The sequence below is a fragment of the Dermochelys coriacea genome, chromosome 6, assembly GCF_009764565.3.
Source record: "Dermochelys coriacea isolate rDerCor1 chromosome 6, rDerCor1.pri.v4, whole genome shotgun sequence".
Lineage (NCBI taxonomy): Eukaryota > Metazoa > Chordata > Testudines > Dermochelyidae > Dermochelys > Dermochelys coriacea.
In genome coordinates this window covers 5,088,678-5,107,937 of record NC_050073.1, presented here as the reverse complement: position 1 = coordinate 5,107,937, position 19,260 = coordinate 5,088,678, and the positions used below count along the sequence as shown (strand labels likewise).

Below are 19,260 nucleotides of genomic sequence, written 5' to 3'. Positions count from 1 at the left end.
CCACATATCTATTCAGGGGATACCATCACAGGTTTATTAGCTACAGAAGACAGATTATAAGTGATTACAAGAAATGAGGCATAAAAGTCAGGAATGGTTATAAAATAAAAGGTAAAACAACTAATATCTAACTAAACTAGCTAAATGGATTCAAAGCAAAAGTCTATCACCACATACTGTATTAGTTTTATTGGCAGAAACCCTTTCAGCTTGGGACCCTCCCCAAGTGAGGTGTTACTTTTTTTGTTTTTGAGGTGTCATTGATGCCATGAGCAGAGAGAAAGAGAGGACTACTTGGGGGCACCTCTTCCCCTTTCTTATCGTTCATTCTCTTCTACAAGAATCATCCCAAGCCGAGTTTTAGGAGACATATGGTCTGTCTAGACAGAAATCTTAAGCTGTTCCTTTGTTAAAATGCAGATTTCTCACTGACACCCTTTCCCCTAGCCAAATAAGAGCCACTTAACCACGGAAAAGTCCATTCGATTTAGCTGATATTTGGCTGAGGGGTCAGTCTGCCTTTTTGTCTCTGAGGAACTGGTCTGTGGGTTTTCTCTAGAACTGCGACATATCTAAGTAACATCATACAGTAGAATCATATAACTTTACACAGAATGTTGCCTCCCATATTTTCACAAGATAATAATGTTCAGCACATTATGAGTTTTCAAATAATACTTCAAAAGGCATACTTTGTACAAAATTGATCATTATCCCGGTAAGGGGTGAACACAGAGGTACAGACTGTCACAGTAATACAGAAAGGTAAGTATGTACCTACTTTGGAGAAATGTTATGCAGCAGATACCTCTTCACTCTGTTACAAACGATGAGTTCAGCTTTGCTCATATTTGTATTCTCATTTAGAAGACAGAAAAGTCCAGAATCTGCAGACCTTACACACCTTTTCTTATCTAATTATGCACACAGCAGTTTAGCTAGTAGTAGACCATAACACACAAGTAGCATAAAACCATAGAAATATTTGCACCAACTGTACCTAGCACACAGTTCATATTTGGCAAACCTTAACAGAGCATACATCTGGTGTCTGACAGATGTTGCATATACAATGAATAAAGGTTAGAACAACTGAACTACTAGTAAATTTGTACAACAAAGCTTAGCATTAGCACAGAGTTTTCTGGATGATTTTAACTAGTTTAGAATCTAACACCCCCATTTCTTGAGTAGAAATAATGGTTAAAAGCAGATTACAACAGAGCTGAACTGCAGCTGGCATAACCAGCTCCAGAAAGAAAGGCAGGATGGCTGCTTCTCCCCAACGTCATTTCTGAAGAGTGAGTGGAACATAACAAAGTCAACACTGCAGGGAAGATTGCAGGGCTTCACTTACACACATGGCAGTGCAGCCATTTCAGACTCATATTTCTCTTGTATTAGTTTATTCCCTCCAGGAACGATGAGACAACAGTAACAAAGTCCCATCTCATCATTGCCCTCCAACAGAGAAGAATGGCCAAAAATTACCCCAGCTTGAGGAATGGGGAGACAATGGCCCGATACTGCTGCTCAGTTGAATTTAAGATGTTGCTGAGATTAGTTTCTCTCCCTCTCCATTTAGGATTCTCTCTCCTGAAACAATGGTCTCTGGGCTGCCTGTTCCCATGCAGGATCCCACCTCTGCCCCGCCCCGTGACCTCTGGATGTTTCATACCCATGTCACACTCTGGGCTGGGACTGCAGCTCCACAAGTTATTTACAGAAAACACCTACAACAAGCAGCAAACCCAAGTCCCAGCCTGCAAAGCAGAGCAAAGTTGCCCAGAGAGATTTTCCTGCACTCCTTGCCACTTGGTGTCAAGGCTGAGATCCAGGTACATGTCAGAGCTTGTCTACACTACCACGTGGGGTTGATCTAAGATACCGCAACTTCAACTATGTGAATAGTGTAGCTGAAGTCGACGTACTTAGATCTACTTACCGAGCGAAGACACTGTGTAAGTCGATAGCTGACGCTCTACCATCAACTGCGCTTGCGTTCCTCGTTCTGCTGGAGTACCAGTGTTGACTCCCGCTGGATCGATTGCTGCCCGCTGATACAGGGGGTAATGTAGACAAGCCCTAAGTGCTACAGTACCCGCTAGTGTTCAAGACACCAAGCTATCATTCAAGACGCTCTAACCCAATGGGAGGGAGCTTGCCTGTCAGCATAACATCTCCACCTTTATGACAGGCGGTACCTATGTTGGCAGGGAAGCTCTTCCATCAACATAGCTCAATTTACACCAGTGCTTAGGATGGTATATTTTACATTGCACAGGGATGTGGATGAGTGTTCTGGTAAGTGATAAGTTCTAGTGTAGACAAGCCCTAGGTGGCATTAAAGTGCCACTAACTCATCCAGGAACACAAATTTGAGTTATTAAAAAAAAAGCCATTATAATAGGAAGTAACCGACATCTCTCATCCCTGCCCTTGCCTTTTTTCTGGTGTATGACTTCTGATGGCACAATGAATTAGATAATAGGTAAGTGATGTAGTCACGCTAATCATGACGGCAGCATCCATAGATGTCAAGCATTTGTATGTACCATCAAGATGATAAAGAAGGCAGGCCATAACCAAACAGCATGCTGTTTGTTGATCCAGAAACTCCAATCTCCAACCTTCCGGTCCTAGCTGGTATTGCTTGCCAGGCAATTAGGTGTGAAGACAGGGCCCTGGCTGCATTCTGCATGAAGCCAACTATCAGGACAGCTTGCTTCATAATTTTCTCTCAAAGCCAAATCAAAACAACCTTCCTTTTGATTCAGTACTATGAGAGGCACACAGGGAATGTCACAACCGTTCATTAACTCAGGAGACGAAAGCTCCTTTTCAGTCTCTGCATAATCTTTACCCATTATTCTTTTTCCAAACAGAAAAATGCCAGAAGAAATAAAACAATTAATTCAATTTGTGGAGCCGGAGAGGATGGGAGCCGCAGTGAACAAACGGCTTGGGAGAAACCAGGACCTCCAATGTGCAGTCTTGGCTCCAGTCATCTCTCTCTTACCTGCAGCCCATAATGCCCACAATGGAATGTTTCAGTACCTCTAGGGTTAAATGCTCCCTTCTCCAGGACCATACAAATTATTTTAACAAACCCAGCACCTAAACTCGTGTATACATAGTGAAACGGAGGGAACATTTCAGAGTGGGAGCAAGTTCTCCCTCTTTTACATACTTTGAGAACAGGGTGAAGTGAGAGATTGAAGAGGTTTCCTCCATAGAATACAAGGGTCTGGAGTCTCTATCCTGAGTGGGTGCTCTGGTGTTTAGTAAGGTACGATGAGCGAGCAAAGCGCTTCCCACACTGAGTGCAGGAATATGGTCGCTCTCCTGGGTGGGTTCTCTGATGCTGAGTAAGAGATGATGAGCGAGCAAAGTGCTTCCCACACTGAATGCAGGAATATGGTCGCTCTCCTGAATGGATTTTCAGATGTTCAGTGAGAGATGATGAGTGAGCAAAGCGCTTCCCACACTGCGTGCAGGGATAGGGTCGCTCTCCTGAATGGATTCTCAGGTGGTTGGTGAGGCCAGACAATTGGGTGAAACTTTTCCCGCACTCAGTACAGGAATAGGGTTTCTCTCCAGTGTGGATTCTCTGGTGGCTCTTGAGATGATGTATATAGACAAAGCCTTTTCCACAGTCAGTGCAGCGATGGAGTTTCCCAGTGTGGACTCTCTGGTGTCTAGAGAGATTTTCTGGATGACGGAATATTTTCCCACACTCAGCACAGCGATGGAGTCTCCGCATACTATGGGTTTCCTGGTGTCTCCTGAGACTTTGAAGGAGACTGAATTTTTTCCCACACTCAGCACAGCAATGGGGCTGCTCCCCAGTGTGGATTCTCTGATGTCTGATCAGATGTTCTCGTAGACAAAATTTTTTCCCACACTCATGGCACAAGAAGGGTCTCTCTTCGCTGTGGATTTTTAGGTGTCTAGTAAGACTTGATGTAACTTTGAAGCCTTTCCCACATTGGTTACAGCGATGGGGTCTCTTTTCTGAGTGGATTGCCTGATGATTACGAAATGTTGATGAATCCATAAATCGCTTTCCACACTCATCGCAGGCATAGGGCCTCTCTCCTGAGTGGACTCTCTTGTGGATGTTAAGAGCTGATATATAGAAGAATCTTTTTCCACACTCAGCACAGCAATAGGGTCTCTCTCCTGTATGTATTCGCTGGTGGGCAATGAGATGCGATAATTGGTGGAATATCTTCCCACATTCAGAACAGGAATGGTCTCTCTTCTTTCTGTGAGCTTTCCCATGTGCTCTGAACTCCTTTTTTCTCCTAAAGCTCTCCCCACACTCACTACAGTGATACAGTTCCTGTCTCCTATGAACCATCCGATGGTGGCTTATCAGGTCTCTTTGCACCTTGAATTCTTCTCTGCACACACGACAGGTAAATAGGCTCTTTCTGGGCTCAGCTTTCCCCTCTGCAGGAGACTTTAGGTATGGTCTGGATCTCCTCTGATTGCCTATTGAGGTTGCTGGCTCATTTCTGATCAGATTTTTCCTCTGCCTTTCTGGCCTGCCCTGCCTCTTGTGGTGTCTTCCCCGCTCAGATTTCTTGGAATGCTTCTTCCCTGATGTCCCTGGGAAAGGCCTGACTGACTCCAGGGTGCCAGGCCCTTCCTCAGGAATCTGCCCCTCAGCCCTGCTCAGGTTCCTCGCCCCTGCTTGGTGGGGAAGAGAATACAGATGTTATTTCTTGTTCTGCTCACAAAGGGATACCACTAATATTCCCAGCAGGGGGATGTGCCTGAGAAAGCTCCACACCCCTCCCCTCAGAACACAGCTGACCCTTGGCAGTTGAGTGCAAGAGGCCAAACTCCTAGGGGCCCCAGCGGTACGGGAGGAGGAGAAGGTCAGTGTGTCATAGGCCCTGATAATAGCCCCACAAATAAATGTGAAAATCAGCCCCCACAATTGTCTCCCTATTCTGAGGCCCGTCTCACTGGGGAGAACAGCATCACCACACACCAGCAGTGACACCCCTCTCCCAAGGACACACATGGAACACTCACACTGTGATGAGATCTCAACGACTCCATGTTCTATGGAAAATGGGTGAGAGGGAGAGACTGTGGGAATCTGCGTAAGGGGAGAGATGGGGTTTCTAGAGGGATGTCAACATGAGGAGCTGTAGCACTTCTCGTGTTTGGGCTTCAATCCCTATTGTAATGCTCTGTGAGGGGAGAGTTTGCAGCTGATGGACGATTCCTGAAATGAGCTCTCTGGCTCCCACTGGTTCAAAGGGCAGAGCTGGTTCCCTACCTGCTCCAGGGGAAGAGCTTTGTGTGAGGAAGAAGCCCAAGGAGCTTTCAATTGCTGACCAGTCCCAGGTCTCTTCTGCATCTGGAAAACCTGCACCAAGGTCTTTGGTTGACAGCACATAGACCGAATGAATATCACTGAGAGAAGCCCTTTCTCCTGTACTGTAAATTACTCATTTATGGTCACTGTTGGACAGCGGGTTCCACAATGCACAAGAGGGGAAGCTATTTGGGGCTCAACAGTTACTTTGTACTGTGGCAGCGTAACTGAGATCTTGGTTCCATTGCACCAGGTGCTGCACAAAATTAGAGAGAGATCGCTCTGATGTTGAAGAGCTTATATACTAAATACAGAAAGGGTGGGAGAGAACCTGAGTCAAAGGAGTAACTTGCTGTTTTAATAATTGGGTCCACAAATTCACCTTAATTGGCAGTTTAACTATAAAAACCGTGAGAAAGTTTATAAAGTGTTACAATATCCTATGACAATAAATGTTGATGGGAAAAGGTGCAAAATATAAACAAGATGTTGGAACTAGTCCAAATAATACAGGCCTATAATGCAATTCAACGACAGTGTTAAAATGATGGCTGTAAAGAAGAGAAGTGTGGAACTGGACATTAATGAACCAAATGACTGAGTTAGAATTTAGGCCTGACAGAAAAACAATAAGGGGCTGGGCTATTTTCCCCATTACTTCCTTTTGGGGTTTCTCAAAAGAAAACACTTTCTGGGGAAAATAAAGGAGCAGGACTGAATGCAACCCTTGCTTACTGAACAAATAGCAACTGCAGGAGCGTGCCAACAACAGTTGCAGTAAGCGATACCATCATGTTGCCACCCTGATCCTATTTTGGGAGCCATGATCTTCTTCATCCTAATCCTAAGAGATGTCTTAACAAGACTGTACCAGAGAAAGGGAGCTGGAGGATATTGCCATGGTTACCAGTTCTCGCTAACTCCCCAAAATCATCTGGAATGTGAGATTTTTGTCCCCGTCTCTCCTAACCCTCATGAATTCTTTCCATTCCCCACCATATTTTTTCTTTTTCTTATTCTTCTCCCTTTGCCTTCTAGTAAATAAGAATCTCGCTTAGGTGGCCCAAACTGCCATAGTTTGCAACCTTGTTGTAAGCCCGTGATCAAAGAGGCAGCCAAACGCATTGTCCAGAACAGACTAATGCTCAAACGCTTTGCAAGGCAGGTCTCCAATTGGCTGATCAGACCGTGTGCTGTGCCTGTGTTTCTCCAGCCATGAAGTGGCAAGTAAGAATAAACCCAAGCCAGAAGTTACATGTTCTATCCATGCTGTTCTTTTCTTTTCTTTTCTATCTTGAGTGGGTTTCTCTGCTTTTGTCTCCCAGGAAACAAGATCAGATTTTAATAATATCAGCAACAGCTCTAGCCCATTTCAACTAGCTACTTCTCTTTTCCCCAAAGGACAGTTATTACCATCTTTAATACCATCAAAAAGACTTTCAAACAGAGGCCTTTTGTCTAAAGAATTTCTCCGGGTAAAGGGAAAGGAAACAAGGGACATTGTCAAAATAAAAGTTCTTAAGGCATTTGAAATGTCAGGTATGACCTAACTCTTTTTCCTTCTTTTTCTATATCTTTAATAAAAAGAAAAAGAATTTTTCATGGTGTTCTCCATGTTACTACGCAGGGTTCTGTCTCTGTATTCCAAACCCCAAACCTTATTTAACACTTTTCAATGCTGGCCATAACAGTGTCATGTTAACATCTTTGTCTCTCTGGGTCCATGTAGTCTATATGAATTAATACAACATTGTCCAAGGTCTGCCAGCAGCTCAGTGGCAGAATGAGGAATAGAATCCAGGTCTCCTCACTCCCATAACATGATGTTCCCTCCCAACCAGTCCCGGAAAATAATAACGAAATCCCTTATTAATGTCAATTCAGAGCCCAAAAAAGCAATGGAACAATGTTGGGTCCTTACAAAACTGGGCCTGAACTCGGAAGGGAGATTCCCAAGTGCTGCTCGGCCAATGATTCAGACAGCCAGGGAAGGATTACAAACACTTTGGTGGACAGGAGTAGATTTCTAAATGATGTTGACAAACTGGAGAATTGGTCTGAAATCAACCAGGTGAAATTGAAGAAACAAGTTCAAAATAGTTCACCTAGGAAGGAAAAATGAAATGCACAGTAGAAAATGGGGAATAACTGGCTTGGCAGCAGTGCATCAGAAAAGAACGTGGTGGATACAGTGGATCATGAATTGAATGAGAGCCGACAATGTGATACTGTTCTAAAAAAGACTAATAACATTAGACTAAAAATTAACATTCCCAGATGTATTGTCACTTTGGCCAAAATGTATCAGGATTCCAGCTGCCGTCAAGCTATCATTTGTTCCCTGCACAACACTTTAACTCCTTCCTCACCTGGGCGGGTGCCACTCAGGATGTCCTCATCTTCATCTTCTGTGGGACCCTGGACACACAGCTCTTCCCCTCGCTCTATGTTGGAGATCACCACTGGCTTGGGGGTTTGGATTCCTGTTTAGAGAAAAGCATTACTCCTAAGAACTTCTAAGAACATTGTGCAGCTCCATATGCAATGTTTGTACCAATTAGGCTAGGAGCTAATTGTGAAGGCTAATAGGCAATTGTTTTCCATGGAAACATGAACTGCTGCTTATGGTCAAAACTCCTGGTGCCCGGCAGTGGCAGGATATTGAGTTGCAAACAACCTGGCACCTGTGGAAAGGGGAGCTAGAGAGGACTGCGGTATCTGAAGGGATTGGGGGGAACACATGTGGCAAAAGTTGGATATTTCTCCTTGTCCTAGGAAAGTTACTCTACTATGGCCCAGCACCCCTCTCCCTCCTGTGGATATGTTTACATAGGAATTAAACACCTCTGCCTGACCTGGATCAGATGACTTGGGCTTGAGGGGCTTGGGCTACGGGATTGCAAAATTGCTGAGTGGATATTTGGAGGGAGGGTCCCAGACAGGGACGTCCCTACCAATATACAAAGTACATAGCTGCATAGGGCACCAGGAAATTTGGCACCAAATTTCCTGGTGCTCTACGCAGCTGCATGCTGCTCCAGCCCCTGCTCTGACTCTTCTCCCGCCCATGGTCCACCCCCACCCACCCCTGCTCCACCCCTTCACCAAAGCCCCCACCCTGCCCAAGCCCCGCCTCCAATCCCCTGAGGACTGCAGCAGGGTCGGGCTCCAATCCGAGCATGAACATATACACTGCAATTTTTAGCCCTCCAGCCTGAGTCCCATGTCCTGAGTCAACAGACCCAGGCAAACCACGGCCGTGGTATTGGCCTTTTATACCATCTTAGATGCGCCCAGTCTGTCTTTCTCCTTAACTGTGGTGTTGGTGGCCTTTCATCCTGTAGCCTGCAGAACACACGGCCCTTTTCTGCTCATGTGCTCAGTCTGGGGAACTACAAGAGCCAGAATTCTCTTGCATTAAACTGTGGAGCCCTAGTGGCCATGGGTGGAAGTGCGTCCTCTTGAAGATAGGTTTCATAGTAGCAGCCATGTTAGTCTGTATTCGCAAAAAGAAAAGGAGTACTTGTGGCACCTTAGAGACTAACAAATTTATTAGAGCATAAGCTTTTGTGAGCTACAGCATCCGATGAAGTGAGCCGTAGCTCACGAAAGCTTATGCTCTAATAAATTTGTTAGTCTCTAAGGTGCCACAAGTACTCCTTTTCTCTGGAAGATATGCAGTATACTTGTAGCCCTATCAGTCCCAGGACATTAGAGAGACCAGGTGAATGAGGTAATACCTTTTATTGGACCAACTTCTGTTGGTGAGAGAGAAGCTTTCCTTTCCCAGACCTGAAGAAGAGCTCTGTATGGCTCAAAATCTTCTCACACTCACAAACAGAAGTTGGCCCAATAAAAGATATTACCTCACCCACCTTGTCTCCCCATGAACTGGCTGCTCTGCTCAATTAAACATGCCTCTATCCATCCACACCCATGCACTCCTCCTTCCAACCCCATAAACACTGTTCCTCCCAACCATTCATACATATGCTCCATCTCAGTTACGGTGTATCTGTGCAGCGCCCAGTGCACTGGGGCCCTGATCTCACAGACACAGCTCCTCACCTAACGAGACCAGAGTCTGGTAATTTTCCCACATAACGTGTCTGTAAAGGTGCCTTTGCTCCTCGCCCAGCAGCGTCCACTCCGCTGGGGAGAAATACATGGCCACATCCTCAAACGTCACTGACATCTGAAAGGACAAACAACTCAACTCAGCATGGCAAAGTTTACACACTGGTAGAGGAATAGCTGTTGCAGGTGAGGCAGATGTACCGTGGTCCATGGAACCGGGAGGGCCCTGGGTGGTTTGAAAGTTTGTATCATTATAATGGGTGTAGGTTTGCTGCAGTGTAAAAAAAGTAATGGACAGTGTTTTCTGTGTCTGTGATTCACTTTACAGTGGTGGCTCCGAGAGCTGGGCCCGGCCCCCTGCTGTGGGTGTTGTATCCTGTCACAAAGAGTTGCACCACTTCTGAGGCGGTGTCCTCCTGACCCTCTGTCATGATGTGACAGGCAGGCCAAACTTCAGTGAGTGTTGCAGAAATCTGGAGCACCAGGTCACAGCCCCATTTACATTAAGCCTTCAAACCTGACCTTCTGTCACCATGCTGGGGGGCTGGGCAGACCAAACCTGAGTAGCACTGCAGCCCTCCAGCCATGATGCAACGCCCAGAGCAGGGCACTGGGCGCAGCCAGCCCCATAGGGCCCTGCTGGAGCCACTACTGCAGGATGAATGTGGGGCACTGGAGTGGCATTGTGGGGTGTGAGCAGGGTTGATTCACTCTCCAGTTGCTCCCTCCCTGGGCTTGCCCTCTTTCTTGGGCAGGAATTAGGGTTACAGTGTTGTAGACGTGTTGGTCCCAGGATATTACAGAGACAAGGTGGGGGAGGTAATATCTCTTATTGGACCAACTTTATTTGTTCTTGAGCTACACAGAGCAGGGTCCCAAAGCCCAGGCTCCCGCAGGAGCCCAAATGTCTGCACTGCAATTAAACTGCCCCTAGGCTGAGCATCATAGAATCATAGAATATCAGGGTTGGAAGGGACCTCAGGAGATCATCTAGTCCAACCCCCTGCTCAAAGCAGGACCAATCCCCAATTTTTGCCCCAAATGGCCCCCTCAGGGATTGAACTCACAACCCTGGGTTTAGCAAGCTAATGCTCAAACCACTGAGCTATCATCAGCTGCCACAGCCTGGCTGCAGGGTTTAGTTGCGGTCTAGACAGACCCTGGGAGCCCCAGCCAGAGAGCTGCAGCTCAAGCAGGAGCAGCCCCGGCTTTGAGCTCGGAGGTGCCGGGTTGAATCCCCAGCACGCTGGCCGACGGGGCGCTCACAGAAGGAACCTTCCCCCCGCGGTACCCACGGACTCAGCGCAGCCTCCCATCGCCAGTGTGTGCAGCGGCCCCAGCCCGGCGCCGAACCCGCTGTCCCGAGCAGGCCGGTCCCAGCCCCCGAGGCACAGGCCAGAGGAACCGGCCGAAAGGACCCGCCCCCCCCGCAGCCCCGCCTCCAGCGCCGGCCGCTGCCCGCTCTGCGGGAAGGGGTCAGAACCCGGCACCCCCGGCAGCGAGCAGGAGGGGTCGGCCGGGCTCTCGGGGGGCGGGGGGGGGCTCCGGTCCCAGGCGCGGGTCTATTCCGACCCCCCCAGCAGCTTCCTCGCCGGGCAGCGATTTGCAGCCTCTGCGGCTGTTTCCCTCCCTCCCCGGGCCCCGCTCACCGCCCTGCGCGCCGGGGCCGCAGCCTGCAGAGGGGGCTCGCTCCCGCACGCGCAGCTCGGGCCGGGCTCGGCCCCCAGGTCTCCGCGGCGGGCACGAGAAGGTCCCTCCCTTAGCCCGCCCCCCTCGCGCAGGAATTCCTGGGCGTGTCTAGGCTGTGGAGGACCCCGCGCTCTGTGGGTTTAACCCTTAATCATCTCGGTCGGGGAAGCGAGGTGCAGGGGGAGCCGCTAGGGGAGACGGGGTGAAGCCGCTTCCCTGGTGGTTGCTGGCTCCCATCCCTTGTGCAAAGGCGGGCTATAGTTATAGGGGGGGCTGGACACCCTGTGTAGGATGGAAACCACTTCGAACTGGGGTGCTGCAGCACCTGCACCCCCAGCACCCTGAGTTCCAGCCCCCCGGTGCAAAGAACATTTCTTAGTAATTCATCAGGGTGTGAGAGCCGCCTTTTCAAAGATTTCCCCAGAATAAATATGGGTTGAGTGTCTATTAGTAAATTAATAAATTATTTAATAATTATTCAGATCTGAAACTGGGATGTGAGTGGCTGTAAGTAAGAAAATACTTTTTGGGATATTCTAAGTGCCATTAAGATGAGAGAAGATCATTCCCAGAGGTGAAATTCCAGTGACTGAGCTACACGCTGCTAAATATCATATCTGAGTTTCTAATTTGTATCTATTTGACAGTAGTGATACTACATGCATGAAACAAAAAAAAATCAACCAAAAGCAATAGTTGACCAAATTGTTGCAGATCCAGATCTAATGTTTTTACATGGTTTATATGGACAACAGTTACAATTTAAGAAGTCTGTAGGACTAGCCCTGCTTCCTTCTTAGCCAAATTAAGAAGAAGAAAAGGGCTCAATTTATCAGAACTTATTTCATAGTTGTATAAATATCTAAAATGTTATAATTAGTGTCATGTCTTTTGCATGGTGCACAACAAAAATTATATGAAGAAAGGTTTCAGAGTAGCAGCCGTGTTAGTCTGTATTCGCAAAAAGAAAAGGAGTACTTGTGGCACCTTAGAGACTAACAAATTTATTTGAGCATAAGCTTTGATCATCGGATTTATCCGATGAAGTGAGCTGTAGCTCACGAAAGCTTATGCTCAAATAAATTTGTTAGTCTCTAAGGTGCCACAAGTCCTCCTGTTCTTTATATGAAGAAACTATCAGACACAATTGGCCCCCCAAAAATCTGTTTATTATTTATATACAAACATACAAGACCTAGCTTAGTGCACACTGTGGTCAGACTGATTTCAGATGTCTTCTAAAACATGGACCACGGTAAGTACCATCAGAGGGCTCACAAACAACTTTAAAGGGACATTACAACCCTATTCCCACACACACTAAAACTAGTTAACCCAGGCTTTGTTGCTGTGAGAGTTGCACAATAGTAGTGTGGCTTGGTACACTTTACTTTTCAAGTTACTTGGAGAACTCTTCATCTGTGCTCTAATATCTCCACTTCCTTTCCTTTTAAATTCCAGAATTCCATCACAGAAATGCCAACTCTCCATTTGATTAAGTTTTTGGAAACATATAAAATGGTCCCAGTGTTGTATGTCATCCTAACAGTTTTGTACCTGTAATGACAGCACCTTTGCTTTAATAAGTGCTAATGTTTATTCAAATCACTTTGATGTTTTCTACTGAACTAATCAATATTTGGAACACTATTTTTACTATGAATCTTATATCCAAGTTACATGGAAAGGAGTTAAAGAAAGGGCAGGTGAAGGATTTATCTGCCCTAGGGATATTTCTCTTTCTGAACAGTCAATGCATGTATCTGAAAAGATGCAGTACAGTACTTTAATATAACACTGCAAATGCATTTTGTTTTCTCTCATCTTATTTGCCATCATGCACAGAAATCGCTGATGGAAACAGCTGAGGGTCACATTTTAGAATTTTTCTGTGATTGGACTTAACCTCCAGTGTAATGAAAAAGATATGTGGTTCACCATTAATGAAATGACATTTACTCAGTTGGTATGTGTTGCACTTGTTCACTTTGACTCTAAAATTGCAAAATAAGCAAAAAAGCTGCTAGTTATTATACTACAAATATTTTAACTAACCAATTCCTGCTTTTGTTGTTAGTGCTGATCACTAGTGACACCTGTTTTTACTCATTCCTAAGGGTTTTTATTATAAGACGCTGTTTTGTCCAGAAGGGTATTTTTTTCACCAATTACTGCAGAGAATTCCTGCATAATTTGGAGCTGTGTCTGCCTCTCCATAAAAAGTTCTCCTGGTCTGTAATCTTGACACAACCAACTACTGCACCAATCATCCGCATGGAAGGGGAACATTGGTAAAGGTGATTGTGCAGAAAGGTCAGGAAATGGCTTCAGAAATTCATAGATATTTAGGCCAGAAGAGACCAGTCAATCATCTATATCATCTGCATAACACAGGCCATGACATTTCAACGTATTACCCCTATATGGAGCCCAACAACTTGTGTTTGGGCTAAAGCATCTTCCATAAAGGTGTCACAATGGGTTTTGAAGACATCAGCAGCTGGAGAATCCATCACTTCCCTTGGGAGTTTGTCCCAATGGTTGATCATCCTCACTGTAGAAAATTTGTCCTTATTTCCAGTTTGAATTAGTCTTTCTTCAGCTTCCAGCCGTCAGGTCCTTTTCTGAAGTGTAGGAGGAGCATTTCGGGGGGAGGAGACAAGAAAGTGGGTTTTCAGGCACTAATCTTGGATACAAATGTTTATTAGCCAAGGATGTGGAAGTCTAGTTTATGTGGGAGCCATTTCCACCCCACCCCTCCTCCGCATACAGGGCTGTATTTATTTCCCAAGCCCAGGTCTAACTCCCATAACTACCACTTTGGAATGTCCCATTCTCCTACTTCCCCTACCACAATCCAGGGTTACTCTTACCCCAAAAATGGCTTTTGGGGCACTGCTTTATAACCTGCCTATTTCCCCCTTAGTCTGTTCTTCATAAGGTAAAAGTTCCTGCGGTTCTTAAGGAAACACTAAAGGACACATATATAACCTTCTGCTAAAGTAATTGACACAGGCAGTATTCTTTCCAAAACAAAGTATCTTATTGATATAACCAATAATCCCTAATAAAGTGTATCCAAAACACCTCAAAAAGGCACAAAATCCCCGAGACAAAAATCCCATATTGCAAATTAAAGAGCACTTAAACTACAATAGAATATAGCTCAAATGATTCTAAGCAAAGCAATTCATTGCATGTAGCCAATTTGCAACAAATCGCTGACAACAGATCTTAAATTACTTTAAAGTTTATATATGTGTACACTGGCGCCGCATGGGAGTCGCACTGAGGGCCTTGTAGTGCCCCCAGCCCGCCCCCTGAGCGCCAGGAACGGGGCCGGCCAGAGTGCCCAGTGGCGTGGACGTGCAGCCCAGCCCACCAAGGGAGCTCATGGGCCAGACTAGGGACACCTTTCCGGCCTCAGGTAAGGTGAGATGGGGCTGGAGGCTGGGGGGAAGGGCAGTATGGGGAGATCATGGGGGTCCCAGACTAGGAGTTGGGTGGGGAAGGTTCATGTGGAGAGTCCCCCGGGCCAGGGGTGATGCAGGGAGGGGTCACATGGGGAGGTCACGTGGCCCCCTTAGGGTGGTGCCTCCCTAGCCTCCTTCCCCACTAACTGCTGCTGTAAGTATACTTAAAACATGCACACACACTTAAAGCATACACATACTAACCCTATATACTATCCTATACACTAAACCATAATTAGAAGAATATTAAGCTTATGCTATAAATCTGTTGCTGTTTTCTTTTAAAAGTTAAATCACTGCTGCAGCTGCTGTTCAATTCCTGCTCAATCCCCTCTGCCCTGCTCCCGCTTTCTTTTCTATCTCTGCTGCAGTTCTTCTTTGGCTCTTCTTGCTGGCTCCCCGGCTCTTCCTGCACGCCTCTCTCCTTTTCAGACGCAGCCTCTGGACTCCGAAACTATTGCTGGCAATTGGCCTTTTACGGTTATGCTACATTGTACCACTTTCTTCATGTATCTTCCTATTCGTAGAAACAGTTCCCTCACTTGCACAGGCTCTTTGGGCTGGAGAATTGTCTCTGGTGATACCCTGTTCACTCCCTTCGCCTCCCTCATCCACCCCCCTGGGGAGGAGAACAGTGAACTGCCAGCCTGGAGCGGGGAGGGACCATTCGCACCCTGAGACCGGGGGGATGGCAAATCATGTAACCGCAGAGACTTCTCTTGACATTCCTGACAGCAAAATAAAAACGAAAATAAAATGGGCTCCCCCGTGACTTTATCGTCCCTGCTCCTGCCACCAGCGAGATGGTTCCATCCAGAGCAGAGCAAGGCACTAAACTCCCAGCTCATGGGACGAACCATTTCCCTTTCGGGAGGAGGAGCTCATGCAGCATAAAATGCCAAAGGGGTCAAAACTGACCTGTTTAATTTTGTTCCTCTATATGTTTAAATTCAGATCCTTTAAAAGTTTTCTCTTCTCTTTAGTGAAGTGGGGGACTATTTACCAAACCAATAGGTTTGAGGATTTTATTAGGGATCCCTCCCCCCCTTCCAGTGAGAATGGGCCCTGCCAAAGTGGCAGTTATGGCAGTTGGACTGACCCCTCCCCCACCCCAACTGCCCACCTCAGATGCCAAATGGGAAAGGGGCTCAGAAGCCGTGGTGAGGCCTGGCCTTGGGGGACTTTAATCCCTTCAATCCATGGCAGGGTAGAGGTTAATTGGGTCTGTCTGTCCTGTCTCCACTGGGGCAAGAGAAGCCACCAGTCCTGACTCCTGTTCTAATGGACAACAACCCCCCCAAGGCAGGGCTAGAGCCCAGGAATCGAGATGGTGGGGAAATTTCACTGAAACCGTTTCTGTCAGAAAATCCCATTCAGACTACACCAGTTTGTTTCTTGAAATCATAACAAGTGGGATGAAAGTTCTTTGCAAAAATATTTTGTTGCAAAACGAAAGCATCTCCTGTTTGTCACAGTGTGTTAAATTGTCTCGTCACACACAAAGAGGAGACACTTAGATCTCGAAAATTAGATGAGATGCTTCAGTCTGAACTAAGTAGTTGCTGCTCTTAACAATTTAAAAAAAATACAAATAAAATAGAATATTTCAGCTTTTTTATGATGTCATAATCTGATCTGAGTAAACGTGATAGGACACCTCATATTATGCATTTCTTGTAGTGACATTCTCCAATGGATCCCCATCCTCCACCCACCGTGAGGTAGGTAGGAGAGGATCATTATTATCCCTACTTGAAAGAGGGAGAAGCTAAGGCTGAGAAAGGAGAATTGACTTGTCTTAGGTGACACAGCCAATCAATGGCAGAGTTGGGAATAGGACTCAAGAGCCCTGATTTTCAAACTAACCATCGGATCTTGAATTTCATACTTTGAATGACCCTGAATAAAGTGCTCTCAAATGAGCTCCAGACCAACAACACTACACAGGAATAATTCAGTAAGTACTTTAGGAGAACTGGAATGTTAGAGAGAATCATGAACTGCTCAGAGACAATTAATGCAGAGAAGCAGCAAAATTCGTCAAACATATGATTCGTTATGACTTATTTACTTGATCTTAAAAGAGAAAAACAAGGACCTGAGTCTCCTCTCTGTCAATAACCCCCTGCTCAGCCAATCTGGGTAGAGACTGAGGACAGAAGGCTGAGGGTTCTCACCAGAGATCCCAAAGGATGGCCCAGGTCACTGGTGGAGATCACTGCCTGAGCACTATTTCAGCCCCAGATTTTTGGGTGGACCTCCCACAATGGGAGCTGCAGAGAACTCCGACGCAACACACACACACACACCCCTCCTGGTGTTGGGAGGGGAACAGGAGAAAGGACAAAAGAAGCAAGAGAAGAAGAGAAAGGAGGGAGGTATGGAGAAAAAGGTGAAACAAAAAGGACAAACCCTAATGTCCCCAGTGATTTTAAGGGACAAAATTCTAGGTGCGTATAAAATTCTGCCTCCTTAAGCTCGTGTTTTCCACGCCTAGAATTCAACTGTCACCAGATGGATCAGACTGAGCAGGTTTCAAACTTCGAGGAGGCTCTTACCTTCTAAACAGGAACGTCTGTGTTCTAGTCAAATCAGTAAAAGGAAAGGAGAAAACTCGAAAGAGGTTCTTCCTCGTGCTCACGTACCTGAATCCTAATACTCTCTCAGTCCTCAAAGAGAGACCTCGAGAAGGAGACTTGCTGAAACAAAGACACACGGGTCTCCGAGGTTTCCCTGGCCCCTTGCCCCTGTCCTGCCTGGCTGATGTCAGCATCTCTCTGTGAGGTCACCACCTCCCCACCACCTTGAACCAATAGTCTGAGGTCCTGCAAAAGGCCTTTGTGATGTCACTGCCACACCCCTCCCTTGCTGTGCTAATGTCCTGCCGCTGGCCAGGCACTTTGGAGGTTTGAGCTGCTCCCTGTGGATCACCCCACTCAATGAGTGTTCATTCTAGGAAGCAAGCCGGCTAGACAGTAAAACATCAGACGCTGCTCCCAGTGCTACACTCAGTTTTTCAGAAATGAGTAGACTCTATGACCAGAAGAGACCATTACAGACTCTACTATGACCCCCCTGCGTATCACAGGCTTCCTGTATGACACAATAGCTACTTTTTGGGCAAACACATTCCAGAAAGGCATCTAGTCTTCATTAAATGACATCAAGAGATTTTCCACCAAATGCATCCGATGAAGTGAGCTGTAGCTCACGAAAGCTTATGCTCAAATAAATTTGTTAGTCTCTAAGGTGTCACAAGTACTCCTTTTCTTTTTTGCGAATACAGACTAACATGGCTGCTACTCTGAAACCTGTTATCAAGAGATGGAGAATCTACCACTTTCCTTGATAGCTTGTTCCTGTGGTGAATCATCCTCGCTGTTGAATATTTGTGCCTTATTTGTCATATGAATTTGTCTCTTTTCACCTTCCAGCCATTGGGTCTTGTTTTGCCTTTCTCTGCTTGATTAAAGAGCCCTTTAATTTTCTCTCCATTGAGACACTTCAACACTTCAATGAAGTCACCTTTCAATCTTCTTTTGATAAACTAACCAGATTGAGCTCTTTCAATAGCTCACTAGAAGGCATTTTTCTCCAGCCCTCAGAACATTTGGTGACTCTTTGCTGCCCCAGCTCCAATTTCACAACATCTTTTTCAAATGAGGATACCAAAGCTGGATGCAGTACTCCAATATCAGTCTCACTGATGCCGTGTCACCTCCCACGACATTATTGACATAATCTGTAACTCTATAGATCACTGTTGCGACCACTGTTATATATTTGCAGTCAATATAAAGGTTGTCGTGTAAGGGGTCCATGGAGAGGTTATGATTGGCTGATTATAATTATGCTATCTTTTTCTTTTACTGGGGTATTGGTTTTCATAACCATTCATCCCCATAACAAGTGGCACTGGCGGTAATACTGTGAAACTGCAGTGTCCAAGGGAATTGCTTGTGTAACTTGTCGTTAGCCAGTGGGGTAAAACTGAAGTATTCACTGTTTCGCCAGTTTGGTTTGCCTTAGATGTGGAAAAACCCACATCTAACTGCCTTGCTTGAAGCAATTTGTCCTGAATTGGAACTCTCAGTTGGGTCCTGCCAGAACCAGCATCATTACAGCTCCCTGTCCTACTCACAGCTCTGCCCCTATGTCTGATGATGGCTTTAGCCCTGTTCACCACAGCATCACACTGGGAGCTCATCTTGAGTGGCTTCTCCACTCTGGCCTGTAAATCCTTTTCAGAGTCACTGCTTTCCTGGATACATGTCCCCATTGTGTAGGTGTGGTTGGCATGCCTTGTTGCTAGGTGTAGGACCTGGCTCTGGTCAAACTTTGGCTCTGGTCAAACTTGTTTTCTTTGAATGGGGCCAGCTTGCTGAACAAGCCAGATGGCTCTGTATCACTACCCTCTCCTCATTAGTAATTACCACTCCACCAGTATTTTGTCACCCACCAATCTTATCAGCAGTGATTATATGTTTTCTCCCAATTCACTGATAAAAAATATTTTAAAAAATTAGTCCTTGAGAGCTTCTTCAGACTCTTAGTACCCAGGACCTGCTCCCCACAGCACAGTGAGAAAAGGTCGTCCAGCCCTGCTAGTACATAGGAGAGAAGAACAGAAGGAAGGCAGGATCTCTCCCTCAGCAACTACCTGAAGGTCCGTCTCCCTGAGGGAAG

At 46.1% G+C, this 19,260-nt stretch overlaps 1 protein-coding gene across 1 annotated transcript; it reads right to left on the bottom strand.

Moving 5' to 3' along the window:
- Positions 1–535: 535 nt before the first annotated feature.
- LOC119856510 (zinc finger protein 879-like) lies at positions 536–18,853 on the bottom strand. Its single transcript, XM_043516116.1, has 8 exons — positions 18,716–18,853; positions 11,062–11,214; positions 10,708–10,935; positions 9,404–9,530; positions 7,705–7,818; positions 5,297–5,398; positions 1,979–4,698; positions 536–1,930 (listed from the first exon to the last, which is right to left on the bottom strand). Exons 1-7 carry the CDS (start codon positions 18,851–18,853, stop codon positions 3,257–3,259), a joined length of 2,304 nt encoding a protein of 767 aa, XP_043372051.1. The 3' UTR covers positions 536–1,930; positions 1,979–3,256.
- Positions 18,854–19,260: the final 407 nt, after the last annotated feature.